At 40.3% G+C, this 12535-nt stretch overlaps 3 protein-coding genes across 3 annotated transcripts; 1 reads left to right on the top strand and 2 right to left on the bottom strand.

Moving 5' to 3' along the window:
• The first annotated feature begins 519 nt into the window (after positions 1–519).
• On the top strand, positions 520–4261 carry emp1 (epithelial membrane protein 1). Its single transcript, XM_024141478.2, has 5 exons — positions 520–611; positions 1928–2011; positions 2290–2392; positions 3005–3145; positions 3515–4261. The coding sequence occupies exons 2-5, from the start codon at positions 1937–1939 to the stop codon at positions 3670–3672; spliced, it is 477 nt and encodes a 158-aa protein (XP_023997246.1). The 5' UTR covers positions 520–611; positions 1928–1936; the 3' UTR covers positions 3673–4261.
• A 19-nt stretch (positions 4262–4280) lies between these two features.
• Positions 4281–9346, bottom strand: f8a (coagulation factor VIII associated). The gene is made up of 12 exons (XM_024141476.2): positions 9236–9346; positions 8747–8793; positions 8496–8568; positions 8108–8267; positions 6999–7067; positions 6675–6795; positions 6205–6297; positions 6021–6085; positions 5785–5866; positions 5602–5648; positions 4972–5027; positions 4281–4799 (listed from the first exon to the last, which is right to left on the bottom strand). The coding sequence occupies exons 1-12, from the start codon at positions 9292–9294 to the stop codon at positions 4718–4720; spliced, it is 954 nt and encodes a 317-aa protein (XP_023997244.1). The 5' UTR covers positions 9295–9346; the 3' UTR covers positions 4281–4717.
• A 176-nt stretch (positions 9347–9522) lies between these two features.
• On the bottom strand, positions 9523–11955 carry nfam1 (NFAT activating protein with ITAM motif 1). Its single transcript, XM_024141477.2, has 6 exons — positions 11667–11955; positions 11117–11404; positions 10565–10683; positions 10314–10442; positions 9968–10087; positions 9523–9748 (listed from the first exon to the last, which is right to left on the bottom strand). The coding sequence occupies exons 1-6, from the start codon at positions 11728–11730 to the stop codon at positions 9689–9691; spliced, it is 780 nt and encodes a 259-aa protein (XP_023997245.1). The 5' UTR covers positions 11731–11955; the 3' UTR covers positions 9523–9688.
• Between the last annotated feature and the right edge of the window lie 580 nt (positions 11956–12535).

Here is a 12535-nt window from a genome sequence, read left to right as displayed (position 1 = left end):
TGACGTGTACAGTATGTCATTACCCAAAACACGAATAGGTAATGGCTGTTGCTATTCTATTACTCATATTTTGGGTTGCTGCTGCGATACTGCGTACAGAGGGGAATTGGGTGTTGTTGTTTACTTATATGAATGTGAAGTAAAATACTGTATTTCTCATGTGTTGAGAGTCATTGTAAAAGGGAGAGGTGTAGCCTACATATTGCTTTGAGGGCGGGGGAGGGGGGCTAGAGGAGCGCAAATGTTTGTTTAGTTCCTTTTAGAATTAAGATATATCTACAAACTGGGACTATTCTGCACACATTCTGTACACAGCCGTAATTGTTACTCCATTCATTCAACGAGCTCCTTTGAAGATCACTTAGCTTCACGCAGTGTTTTGACAGAGGGAAACGTTGCCTATTTGTCATAGACTTTTAAAGTCCCTGACTTTTTAAAGATACGAACAAGTTTGAGGATATGGGTGGGGTTTGGGAAAGGGGAAAGGGAGGGAAGGGGCCGAAGAGAAAAAAATAGTGATGTGTAGGCTATGAATTCGATGCTGGGTGGGTCTTAACGTTACAGCTTTTCAGAATTGCAAATAACTATCGTGCGTAAAAGCTCCTTCACAGGTAATGTTTATCAGCCTAATGCGGTTTACAATTTCTATGCAATGGGATTGGTGGAGGGTTGGTACTGTTTAGCGAATTMTTTGAAGGCTCTGTGGGCGAAAACAATAGTTTTGGGGAGGTATTTAAACGTTTTATAATGGAACTACATTCAGTTGATAAAGACGCRTTGGAAGGATTACATGGATTTCACTTTTGCGAGCTGCAAAAAAACGTCAACATAGGTTTACTTTATGCATAGTATTATAGATCATATTTTAATAAATATTTTGTATTCATTTATGTATAACACATTTGTTTCATASACTCACTTCTGTCGTCGTATTCTCGCGCTCTTTTCTCATAGCCTGTGTATGGGGCCCGTTGCAACTAACGGGGATAGCATCCATAACAAATGGTAATGTGCAGCCTAGTAGTCCAGKTAAAATACATGGCCACGTTGAATAGCCTATTATTTTTCTCTACTGAAACTTMCTATTGAGTCAAAAAAATATATGCAAATATTCAGGTTAATAATGATTAGTCTGCAGTTAGTGTAACGAATAGTGTAAACTTTTAGGCCTAATAACTTTATACACTTGAGTAACTTTTTAAACAATGTTGTTGTGATGGTAGACCTACAGAAACAASAATTATTACTTTACCCTCTAAGCGGTCTAATTGTAGTTGATAACAAATAAACGAATCTATAAACTCCTTTTATAGGCTAAACGMGAATGAGCAATCGAATCCAATGATTTGAGTCGTATTTGAAACGAGCCCAATTGACCATTTAGGTAGAGCGCTCTTCTATCCCAGACCTGGATCAAAAACATACGTCAAATACTTTAATGTGTGCTTGATTTATCTGGGAGTTTGCACTTTTGGGTATATTTTATTATTCCCATTGTAGGCAAACCAATTCAAGCACAATACAAGCATTTTAAAGTATTTTACATGTATTTGACCCAGATGTGGTTATGCCTCGTATTTAGTAAGATAATTAACCAATAAGGCCGAAGGTGGTGTGGTATATGGCCAATATACCATGGCTAAGGGCTATTCTTAAGCACAATGCAACACGGAGGGCCTGGAAACAGCCCATAGCCTTGGTATATTGGAAATATACCACAAACACCCGAGGTGCCTTATTGCTATTATAAACCGGTTACCAACGTAATTAGAGCAGTAAAAATAAATGTTTTGTCATACCCGTGGTATACGGGCTAATATAACACAGCTTTCAGCCAATCAGCATTCAGGGCTCAAACCACCCAGTTTATAATAAGCAGCATAGCCTACTCACTGTATATCTTTCCACAACACTTATCTTTTCTCAGTTAGTCACAATGTTGGTCCTGGCTGGAATCGTTGTTCTTCACATTACTGCCATCATCCTGCTTCTGGTGGCAACCATTGATAATGTAAGTAAATAAATATCCCCTTTCCTTTTTCTTACTTTCACATGCTTCCAATGTCACCTCAGTGACCCCTTCTGTTCCATCTGTTCTCCTGCTCCATATGAACTTCAGAATGTCTTTGTGGACCCCATAATAAATACAGGGCTAGAACAAAAATGTCCACTGTTGGGCCTAAGTATCCAACACTGAAAACACGGTTACAACACTGTTATGAGATGATATAGCTGTTAGTAAGTTTTGTTACAATGACTTTGCTACTCTTCTCCTGTGGTATTTTGRAGGCCTGGTGGTTCACAGACTCAGTGGCCACAGACGTGTGGGGCCGGTGGGAACTGGCAGGCTCAACTTGGCACTACACCAACCTCAAAGGAGACTATGCTGAAGGTATAGTACAGATGCCGTATCTTAATTTGATGACCCTGTTGTTGCAGGAATTTTCCGGCACAGCAGGAAATACAAACTTGTAGTGTACTCAAGGTTTGAGAAGGCTTCGAAAGTTTGTAATTTCTACTTTAAAATGTCTGACTTGATTTTCCCAACAAAAAATGTATCAACTCCTACAAAAAAATGTCATTCACATTTCCTGTTGCTGCAGGATTATTTTCCTTCTGGTTGAAACTGGCTCACATTAAGATACAGCATCTGTGGACTCACCTCTTGTTATGGCTACACAGTATTAGCTTCTACCAAAACAAGATAGAGTGGACATGTGCATATGCTTATACTCGCTCGGTAGGCAGGGGTCGAATTAAGCTTCCAAAGTGAAACTAGTTTTGATGTGTTCATTTTACAGTGGTGAGTTCCCAGAATGGTTTTATTTCTACCCCTGCTGGTAGGCCTACATGACATGAACAAAAAAATAAATATATTTTGTAATTATTATTAATTAAAATAAATGACTGTCATTGTTCTGTATGACAAGAGTATAGTTTGTCAGGATCAGTATGTGCATCTTCCCATCTCATTGAGCCCTGTTCTCTCTGTATCCCCCTATAGAATACCTCCAGGTAGTGCAGGCCGGGGCAGTGCTGGCCTGCATCTTCTCCATCCTGGGCCTGTTTGTGTTCGTGGCTCAACTCTTCACCTTGTCCAAGGGCCAGAGGTTCACCTTCTCTGGAGCCTTGATGCTCATCTCCTGTAAGTAGCTTGGGTCCCTGTATCTGCATCTTAATACTGTATAATCTATGTAATGACATTGATATAAACACAGTGTATATGTTTTGTTGTAGTCCAGCACTAGCAAACAAACTAATAACTGATGCAAACTGATAACTAATCATCCAGTCTTTGAATGCACACCCTGTGGGTGGGTCCCCATGAGCATGATTGAAAAACACTATTGTTTATTGCTATAACTARCACTGTWATTTCAGTTCAGGTTGAAATAGTCTCATCAGCAGTTGTGTCTACAGCCCTATGAGTGACTTTGAGGTGATGTTTCCAGTACAGCACATAACTGTTATTAACCTAACAGGTGTTTTTAAATCTCCCCTCGTCTCCATCCAGGTCTGTGTGTAATGATCGCTGCGTCCATCTACACGGACATCTTCCACAAGCAGGACCAGGGCTGGTTCGGACACTCTTTCATCCTGGCCTGGATCTCCTTCGTTCTCACCTTCATACTGGGCGTCATCTACGTGGTCCTGCGCAAGAAGAGCGAGTAGAGGAACAAGGGATGAAGGGGAGGAGGATTGTAAGGAAGGATAGTTTTTATTACGTTTTTGCATTGTGTTGGAAAGGGATGGAGGGAGGGGTCTTAGTTTATTAACAGTCCCAGTATTCCGATTTTTCTTGTGAGGAGGAAGGTGGTACAGAAGGGGGGAGAGCGGACCCCAAAGAATTGTATGCACAATCAATTTCTATGCAGACTACTGCATGCCTGTTCAAATGGGAGATTTGTAATGTGTAATTGATATAGTACTGTATTTTTCAAGGTATGCTACGTACCTGTTGCAGTACTTGAACAATCAGCAAACAAGCTTTAATTTCCAGTACATGTTTTAAAAGGWATTWGAATTTTTATTTTTTATAACTGAAGTATTTTATAACCAATTGTAATTGTTTTTTGATCTAAATACATTGTAACCGTTTGTTGTGTAATTGTCGTAACGTGTATTCTAAGGGCATTTTAATCATGTGTGATTCTGAGTTTTGGTTGGCTTCTATATCAAAATATATTTTAATCATGTGTGTGATTCTGAGTTTTGGTTGGCTGCTATATCAAAGTACATTTTAATTTGTACAAGTGAAAAAGGTAAACCAGGAACAGAGGTCAATGCGGTGTATGTAATATCACCATTTATTATAATGCAGTAGAGGGATTCTGTTTTGTAATTACATTGGAATTTAAGCCATGTGTGTTCAGACTATACAATTTATTAACAAAATAAAAACGCTACKAAAAAAGCATATTTTTCATATTTCATCTATTCAACATATTTCCAATAAATAACTATTTGATGCAAGACTTCACCACGAGAGCAATCCTGCGACCACTAATAGGCATAACAGGGGATGCAGTAAGATGTACAGTATGTCCTTCACAATGACATGCTTGGTCCGGTTCCCACATTTTTAGAAAAGACGCAAAATGTGTTTGTGAATGCAACCCCACCAAAACATTATTCAAGAGGCCCTACAACAGACCGAGACAGGAATGTTCCATTATGTGTCATTCCGAGGGGGTGTAGTGAGTTGATCTGAACTGTACTAAATCCCCTGTCCAGAGGGGGTGATCCGCTCTTGCACCACCAGGTGAAGGAGGTGGTTCTGCTCTGCTGATAGAAGAGGCCTGAGGCATGAAGAAGAAGAATTTACTGACCATTTTCCTTACAGTCTACGGAAATGTTCTTAATAATTTAGAGACAAGATATCAATGACAAAACCATAAGGAAAAAAACTCAATTGAAATGTGTATTGCAGCTAAATAGCTACCACATGGCTGAGATTTTATTTTTGCTTACCAGAGTTCAGGTTGAAGAGACTTGAGGGACTCTGTGTCTTTTTCCTGGCAGGCCATCTGCAACAACACAATGATAGACTGTTATAAACTTAAGACTTTGAAAGCCCAGCATAACCACGAATATAGATCAGCATAAAGCTAGAATCCTTAAATCAAAACAATAACAAAGCGTCACCCTGCCTTTGTTTCTGTAAAATGCTGAGGGATGGGCCTGGGGAAACATAACCACTCTAATTCATATACAGAGCTATGGATGCAAGGGCTGACCATCCATGAGATCAACATTATAGTTTTAGCCATGTTGTTAGGCTGTACAATTTTTGTTTACATATGCATTGTTTATAAACATTGGAGTAAAACAAGCTTATATTTTGGGTTCTGATGGGGTACGACAGTTGAACTAAGCTCATGAGGCATTTACAAAGTTATATTCTTCAAGAATCAATGGGTATATACACCATTCATTCATAAGATGTAGCAACGATGGTTTCTTGCTTTAAAGTTGACTCAGTCCTACAATTATGCTCATATTCATCCTCATGTGAGACACTTGACCTCCTCACCCGGACATTAAGGGCCAATACATAGCTATTTTGTGTGATATCGTCTAGTAAGGAAATATGCCACATACCACAACTGACTGCAGSAGCAGGAAGACATTCTCAGGTAGGAAGGTCACTACAATGAGAGGGTTGGAAATATATSTTTYACAATATATAATTATGAACTTTGTTCCCCATCCCAACCTTGCTAGTYTTGTGTGTATGAGTGTTTAAGGTCAGTCAGGTTAGAATAATGGCTGTGGTGTAGTTACCCTGACTATGAGGGTCAAACGACTCCCAGGCGTATCTCTCCAGGGTCTGGGCATGCTCTGGCAACAACTTCTGGGGAGGAGGCTGCAAAAGACATTAACATTCGTTCACAGCTTTCAGAGAGATAACGCAATTTAGCAGTGATAAATAATCTGTAAGTGTTTGTAGGAAGGAATTGAATACAAGTGAAATGTAATGTTATAAGAGGGGACAACAATATTCCCTATGCTGTGCATACCTCAAGCAGCATCAGCAAAAGTACTCTGGAAATCTCACACTTGGCCACAATGTCCAGAAATGCACCTAAGAAGACAATGAAAAGCATACTGTTATCAGTTTCAGAATAGTTAATGAACTTCTCGCTTTAAGACAGGAAGTGATGAGTTAGCTACAAGTGTTGGGCCAGTCCATTATGTCCTCACCAACGGGGGTGCTGGTGCCGGGCAGTTGCAGTCCCCTCTCCTGACACATCAGCTGCATCTCTGTCAGCACGGCCAGCGCGCCGTCATAGTCACCTGACACACAGAGAACAGACAATGTCTATTACAGGATCATGATGTTGTTGTTAGGATTAGAAACACACACCAGAGTCGGAGTCAGTTCAATATCAATTCCAGTAAATTCAGAAATTGAATTGCACTCCTCTGGAGAAATTCCATGTCCAAAGCAACTTACTGGAATTGACATGGTCTTGACCACAACCCTGCTATACTCTAGTCCCCAACACATGTATATGCTTCAACTGACATCTGGACCACATGCAGGTAATCCCCATACCATAACCCAGTTTCCTGGCTCGGAGATCAATACGGAGTTGAAAACAAAGAATAACACAAATCTTTACCTATGGTCCAGACCCATCAACCCCCACACATCCCGCCACTGTACTCACGGGTGAGTATTTTGCAGGTGGCCATCTCTCCCATAGACAGCAGAGACTCAATTGGCTGCTGTGTCTGTAGTTCTGCTGCTCTCTGGTAGTGAACTATGGCCTCACCTGGTCTGTTCATCTCCTATAGACGAAGATAAGAAGAGAGAGGAAGAGAGAGAGGGAGAGAAAGGGAGAGCGGGAGGGAGGGGAGAGAACAGAAGACAGAGAAACAGAGAAAAAAAAGAGGATGAGAGGGATGATCATATGATCTTAATTCACCACACAGACTGACATAGAAGAGAAATGGTTGCCAATCTATCTTTTGTGATCAGTTTGGTCCATTACCTTGAGGGCATTGCCAAGTTCCAGAGATAGACTGGCGGCCATGACAGGCTGGTTCATCTCAATGTAAACCTGAAACACATTTGTAAAACACAGSATTATACTACTGTCTCCAGAGGAKTCTAGGGGAAAGGCCAGGGAAKATGGGTTGTTAGTATGTATGGTAAATTCTCCAGATGCTTGGCCTATCTCTTTGTAACTGTTCAGATTGATTCAACAATAAACTAAAGAGGATTAGATTATCATTTAAATGCCCTAGCAAAACCAATACAGATATTCTGATTGATCATTTTCCCTTTCACAGCTGTTGTTCACCAAGCCTGGTTAAACTAGACTGAATGCTGAGCTCACTTTTGTCTCACTTTATGTCAGTCAGTTCCATCTGGTTTAATAGGGAAGCTTATATTCATGAGCTCGCCTTGACTGGCAGCTCTTTGAAACACCTCTGTCAAGAAACGTGGATGCAGTGAGCAGTGTTGCAGTTAAATCATCTCAAGCAAATTTGGTGAAATGTAAAGCAACTCAATATAACATTGAAATTACATCAATGATGTGTTTTTTATTTTATACATCTATGTCTCTTGTGATGCAGTTCACAGCAGCGCTGACGGATGTGTTGACATGACAATTGCGTCAGAGTTTTGAATGCCCGTCCCCCCCCTTTTGTTCCATGCTGGCTGAAGACCAAGATAGACAGCAACTAGCTAACACCAGGCACAGATGGAAGTATCTTTGCCATAGATGAAGAGTAAACTTTTAATTATATTTGCTGACACCCTACAGTGAAATTTTGCACCAGTAAAGTAGCTATCTAGCTACTGTATATAAACCATGCCCCTCTGCAAACACGTGACATCACACGTGCTGTCCCCCTATCCCGTTAATAATCCCGCCTCCTGAAATAAAAGTGTTTGACATGGGGGAGGAGACCAGTAACTTTATGATCAAACTTTACCAATGTAGAAGCAACAGTCATGTTTCATACTTTGATCTGGTTTTATCCAAATATCAAATTTCACAAAAAACATGATTTTGACTGTTCGTGACCTTTAACTTATGACCTGTTTGTGTATCTCTATTCTATTATGTCAAACATTTGTAGTCTTTTTTACCTTGATGGCAAAGCTGTAGCAGTTGAGTGCGGCCTGCAGGTGCTCGTCGAAGCCTGGGGCTTGTAGTGCTCTGTTCTCCTTCTCAGAGAGCAGGAAGAGCCGGGCAGCGTCGGTCAAGGCCAGGGCCTCCCCAGGAGCATTGAAAAGAGTCTGCTCACACCTGTGGGTTCAGGTAGGATATAACAGGTATAGATTATATATTTTTATGTGTGATATCTAATTTACATTATAATAGGTAGTAGGAAATAATGTTTGTTGTAGGATACTTACAATGGAGGAGAAAGGGCAATATTGATCCATCATTCTATGCTACCCATGTCTGTATGATATTAATAAGGGCAAACAATATGTTCTGATTAGGGGGCAATAGTTAGAGACGGAGACTTGCCTTGCCATTGCAAGGTCACAGAAGGCTGCATACTGAAGACAGTCTTGCTGCTTCAGCTCTTTAGCCAACTGACCTGCAGCCAAGCAGAAATACTGGGTGAGATGCAAGCCACATAATCAACAGAAATGTGCAAATGGTGTACTTAATAGTAGGGGTCATCATCTGAAAACATGAACATATGAATGAATTGCTGATATGTTAGAAACATGGTTATTAGTCATAATCTTTTCCAGGAAACATTAGTTACTCACCAAACTGCTCACTTGCTTCTGCTACATTGGGTTTCCGAAGAAAACGTCTAAGGTGGACAAAGTGAAATTACAACTAAGCCAGTAGGGACAACAGAATGTCCGACATGTTTAGTTAGCTAGTTACCGTTAGCCTAGTAACCACTGCTCTAGTACCTGATTAGCTWCAACGCTAGAAAACTAACGTTAGCTAAACAATCATTATCATTCAGGGACAAGGATTCATTTGAAACAGCTAACTAATTATCTAGTGCCAGCTAGTTAATGAGATTAGCCAAAACATGGTAAAAATTGTTTAAAAAAATAAATAAAACGCTTTTGGGCTTTTCTTTGGACCCATGGAACTGACAGCAAGTTTAGCTGGCCACCGTTAGCTAGCTAACGTTAGCTGTGAAATCCTGGCTCGCAATTCAAAAGATTAGACGATCATGCATTACACATAGTCACTCGAATGGATACCTAAAACAATGACAAGAACGTAATAAATCGTACTTTTTCAATTTATTTGATACAGCACGATATCTCATCAGAAAGTCCCCCTCCGCTGCCATGGTCAACAATAGATGAAAAACGTAAATAAACCAAACCAGGAAGTAGAGATGGGAGACGCGTTTCGATTCGTTCTTACTCAAAATAGCCTAAAAGTCTCATTGGATACAACCTTATTAAGGTGGGATTTTGGAGTACAGGGGTTCAATTTGCAAAATCTCTCGCRAAAATTAATCTGACATATTGCAGATATCTGTTAATTAGACAAAATAACAACCAGAGACATTCCGTGATGATAACAACCAGAGACACAGCAGTTTATTTTCAACAGAAGTCACGAAGCTGCAGGGTAAAATACATACGTGATTTTAGGTCTGTGTAAAAGAACAAAAGAGATTGCAAAGGCAGGAAAATAGAGGCACATAGATTCCCAAACACAGTGCAGATGCCAGTAGGTCAGAAATTCTCATAGACGCATTCAAATATTCCTTCCCCTTGCGGCGTTGCATTCTCCATCTGTAGGAGGAGAGTGGGAGAGAGGTCAGGACAGTAGCATCCTCATTAACTCGAACAGGTCTTTATCAACGTTATTGGTAGCTATAGGTCTACTCATATCTATTTTGGGGAATAGAATATATTAGAAAAATGTAATACAATTAAATATAATATATCTGGAATGACAAAACCAAGGCTTTAGTAATATATATTTCCTGGTTAGTGTATGTTCACACTGACCGATTCCTTTGACTTTCTCTTTACTTTGACTTTCCTCTGGACAGATTCACGGTTTACTGCTGCTGCTGATGCTCCTGGGGTCAAGACCTCATAGACAGATGCTGGCGGAGACTCTAGACTCTGAGAGAGGAGGGAGTTCCAGGTGAGACACATTCATTCTTGTAGATTACATAGGGCCTACAGTGGATGTGAAAGTTAATCAAAACAGTGAATCTTTGTTGATGATATTCTTTTGATGACCCACACACAGCTTTGACATGTGTCAAGGCTAATGTTTTTTGTTCAACTCATAAAATCAATGTGATATAGTTACAGCAAGTCAATGGAGATAGAGAGACATGCTTACAGCGTAAACTGAAGCAGAGGCAGCTGCATTCACTGATGTTTTACTGTTCTCCTCCTCCTCTTCATTCTCCCCTCTATTCCTTCTGCTTACTCCACTACCGGTACTTCCATTCTTCAATATAAATTGACCCTGGAAATCACAAGTTAACACACACACGGACTGATACAATGACAACATATCAACCACAACAGAAGGGTACAAAAATATACAGTGTTTCAAAACCTCCACCAAACCTTTCTCAAATCTCTTACCCATTGGCTTTTGAACACATATATGGAGCCGATCACACTGAAGATGAGGAGGCCTGTGGTAAGAGCCCCCAACACGATGAAAAGGCTGAAACCAGAGTAAGGCTGCCAGTACCCCTCGTCTGAAAGAGAGACAGAGACAGAGACAAATACAGAGAGACAGAGACAAATACAGAGAGACAGAGACAAATACAGAGACACAGAGATACAGAGACAATAAACATGGTACCATTCGAGTTTATCCAGTGTCAGTCAATGGCTGAACACTTTGGTTGGAAGTAGATTAATGTCAAGTGAAAAATAAGAGTTAGAGGGCTTTTTATTTTCATGATGACAATCATGTGTGTTGTTGATGGTGGCGTGCATCTGACATTCAGCTGACATCTACAGTATTTGTACCAAAAAAGGTCCCTTTTAAAAAGGGATTGTGTTTTCACTATCATGTCAACAATTCCTGTTACTCAACATGTGGATGACAGAAGTTTCACTAACTGACTAACTGTTATCTTTCTATCATCCCTTCATTTTCTTCTTCTTCTTCTACCACACACTCACCTTTCACCAGAAGGGTCCAGAAGATCTCCACATTTTTATACTTACAGTTATACTCTCCTGAGTACGKACTGTTATATGCTGTTATTTCCCAATTAAATATGCTTGTTTTTGTTTCAGGAGAAAAGAGAATATTCCATTCTTTTATCTTCTTTTGGTCTGGAGGCCCAGAGCAGACTAAGTCGCTGGAGCTCTGATTCATTGGGATGGTCACTCTGAGTTTGTAATGGACCGTTTCTCCTGCCAGAGCCACTCTGATTCTGTCCGGCATTGAGATGGCTGGGTTGGCTTCTAAATTACACAGGGGGATGTAGAGTAAGGCTCAATCTGACATCGAAGAACCAAATACGCAACTTACTTATGTATTGATTTGCAATACTTTGATATATCCCGCTAAAAATACATTGATATACAATGTTGATGAGAAAAGACAATTCTGTAAATGACAACAGGAATTTCTATCATGACATTTCTAACTTCTAACATGAAAAAATGACTTTCAACAGTATCATGGTATTGGTATTTAAATGTTTTGTTAATGAAATACCCTTACCTTGAGCCTGATYATTTCCCAAACACATCAGCACACACAGAACTCCCACCATCCAGAAGCACATTTTGAAGAGACACCAAAAGTTTCGTTTTTCCCCTCTGTTTCTATTTCTCTGTGGTCACTTGAGATAGGAATACCTGTATCAGTATTGGAAGGATTTCGTCGAATTTCCCAAACAGTGTATGAGTGTCGCTCTTAGCCTTTCCCCTGTTCAGATTGCCCAGAATGTGTATGTCTATATCTGTTAGTCTTGGCCTCAGAGAGGTCGCAATACTGGGGTTCCTGTTTTGCCCTGGCTACTTCCTCAAAGTATTAATTAATGTGAGCCTTGTAAAATCCCCAACCATCAGAGATAGAATGACCAAGATACTGTACTGATCTAGGAGGCATAGGCTATAAACAGATTATGAAAGAAAGCATGAAGCATTTACAGCAGACAGGGAATGTCGAAAAAGTAAAGTTATTACAGTATGTATTCTTGTGTATGTTTTGTTGTGATCCCACAGGCAGCTACTGTGTTATTATTGTGTTTGTTACGTCACTCACCAGATCCATCCCAGATGCAGTGTTGAGTTTCCTCCACTGTGAGACAGTGTTGGAGAGACCCAGAGTTGAAGTTCAAACCACACGTGAGCACTAAATGAGAGTCTGGCCCTTCAGATGAAAGAGAGAGAGAGGAAAACATCTGAGAAAGAGAGAATGGAATTCGGGGGAGGTGACAAATTGTCTGTGTTAATGAAAACCAGGTGAATGTACATCCGTTTGACTTCTCCTCAACTAATGCTCTCAGTCAGTGTGGAAGGAAGAACTGCACAGCATTGCAACACCTCTGCACGTGCCTATGCCTCTTCCCCACTTCCCTTCTTCCC

The sequence above is a fragment of the Salvelinus sp. IW2-2015 genome, unplaced genomic scaffold (genome assembly GCF_002910315.2).
Source record: "Salvelinus sp. IW2-2015 unplaced genomic scaffold, ASM291031v2 Un_scaffold2562, whole genome shotgun sequence".
Taxonomy (NCBI): Eukaryota; Metazoa; Chordata; class Actinopteri; order Salmoniformes; family Salmonidae; genus Salvelinus; species Salvelinus sp. IW2-2015.
Note: the sequence above shows the minus strand (reverse complement) of the source record. Positions and strands in the feature narration are given on the sequence as shown.

Bases quoted from the DNA above. Each gene is read 5' to 3' on its own strand.
- emp1 (XM_024141478.2), top strand. From the start codon at position 1,937: ATGTTGGTCCTGGCTGGAATCGTTGTTCTTCACATTACTGCCATCATC. The intron at 2,393-3,004 runs GTATAGTACAGA...ATCCCCCTATAG, and splicing joins CAAAGGAGACTATGCTGAAG to AATACCTCCAGGTAGTGCAG. The intron at 3,146-3,514 runs GTAAGTAGCTTG...GTCTCCATCCAG, and splicing joins AGCCTTGATGCTCATCTCCT to GTCTGTGTGTAATGATCGCT.